The sequence below is a fragment of the Cyprinodon variegatus genome, unplaced genomic scaffold (assembly GCF_000732505.1).
Source record: "Cyprinodon variegatus isolate N-32 unplaced genomic scaffold, C_variegatus-1.0 Scaffold7, whole genome shotgun sequence".
Taxonomy (NCBI): domain Eukaryota; kingdom Metazoa; phylum Chordata; class Actinopteri; order Cyprinodontiformes; family Cyprinodontidae; genus Cyprinodon; species Cyprinodon variegatus.
In genome coordinates, this window is record NW_015150460.1 from 2,342,617 (window position 1) to 2,344,095 (window position 1,479).

At 41.6% G+C, this 1,479-nt stretch overlaps 1 protein-coding gene across 2 annotated transcripts in view; it reads right to left on the reverse strand.

The window, feature by feature from the left end:
• vezt (vezatin, adherens junctions transmembrane protein) overlaps positions 1-1,479 on the reverse strand; it is an 18,541-nt gene that overhangs the window by 9,121 nt on the left and 7,941 nt on the right. The window contains exons 5-6 of one of the 2 annotated variants that reach the window (XM_015376567.1): positions 945-1,229; positions 523-669 (exon numbers count right to left, since the gene is read on the reverse strand). In XM_015376567.1, the coding sequence (XP_015232053.1) occupies positions 523-669; positions 945-1,229 (432 nt within the window). Of the gene's footprint in view, positions 1-522; positions 682-944; positions 1,230-1,479 lie in introns of both variants that reach the window. The other variant, XM_015376557.1, reaches the window with a different exon arrangement.

A 1,479-nucleotide genomic window follows, 5' to 3' on the forward strand; every position in this document is an offset into this window, starting at 1 on the left:
AAAAAAACAAAACAAAAAAAGGATTGCTCCAAAAAAAAAAAAGATACAATAAAACTGGAAAAAAGAATAGAGCTATTAAAAATTGAATAAACATAATAATACAGGAAAAAAAGACAAAGAAACCTAACACCAAAAGATCAACCAAAAAAAACAGGTGAAAATAAAGATTAAAAAAGTAGAAATGAAAGAGAAACGAAAATGTAAAGAAAAGAAATAAAAAGAAAGGTTAAAAAATACATTGAAAACAATGAAACAGGAAAAGAAAGAGGAAAAATATGAAAATTGAAATAAAGAAAAAAATCCTAAAGATGACAATGCAATCTTAATTCTTTTAAAGTCTTCGATAAAATGATACCACGCTAAATTAAAACACTGGAATAAAACTAAATCAAACGTTAACAAAGAGACAAACTACAGGTGGAAAAGGTTCATTCACACAGATGAAAGTCTCACAAAATGGTGTTCAAGCTACATGAATTCATAACCTACTGAGGTGCTAATATCTTAACTGATCAAGGATATGCTTTGAGCATGTGACAGGTGGCCCTGCGCGAGGCTCTGAAGGCCGAGCGGAGAGCCCGGTACAGGACCTTCCTGAGGCCAATTAGCTGCTGGCTGCGGGGCACCGCCCCGGGCCCCGCCCTGCTAAAGGATCCGGCCGCACTCACCCTGTCGAGCAAACTTGACAAGTGAAATGTGATACAACTGTGGAGACGTCCCAAAGAGGTGGGGGGCACACACAACACATAAGACGAACAGTACGACGATTTGATGATTCACACAATTAAAATTAAAGCTAAAAATGTGGAATCTGTATCATTAATACCAACTGGAATTACTTTAACAGTGATTCCGAAGCCTGAATGTAGAAGTATGTCCCTGAACACGGTAAAGACACCTGTAATCAACAATTGGACGAGGTAAAGCGAAACAAGCACACTTACAGGGTGAACCCTCTGGAGATGACCTCTGTCTCCTGCACCAGACGCAGAGCTTTTCGGGCCAGTCCCGTCAGAGTTTTGCTGTTATGGACCAGAGTCTGGAGCCGGTTGGCCCTGGTTTGGACGTCCTTCTGCATGCGTCGGCGTCTCCACAATACCAGGCCCCTCTTTCCCATCCAGCCCAGCAGAGCCAGACCCCACGGCGCAGCAGCCAGAGACCACAGGCTCCCAGAAGAGGAACAGACTCCTAACAGCATGGCAGCCACTCCCACCAGCCCCGCTACGTCCCTGATTGGAGAGGAAAATACAGGTTTAGGGGTGGAAAGGTTAGAAGATGGTGCACACCAGGGTTCTAAACTGGGTCCAATTCGTTTATATTTTAGGATGTATATCAATGATTTTTATAATCTTTGGACTAAGTAATACATACAATTATTAGAAGTTGTTACCGTAGTTACTAGGGATGCACGATATTGGGATTTTGGGCGATATCCGATATGCCTATATTTTAAAACTCATGTAGCCGATAACCGATATC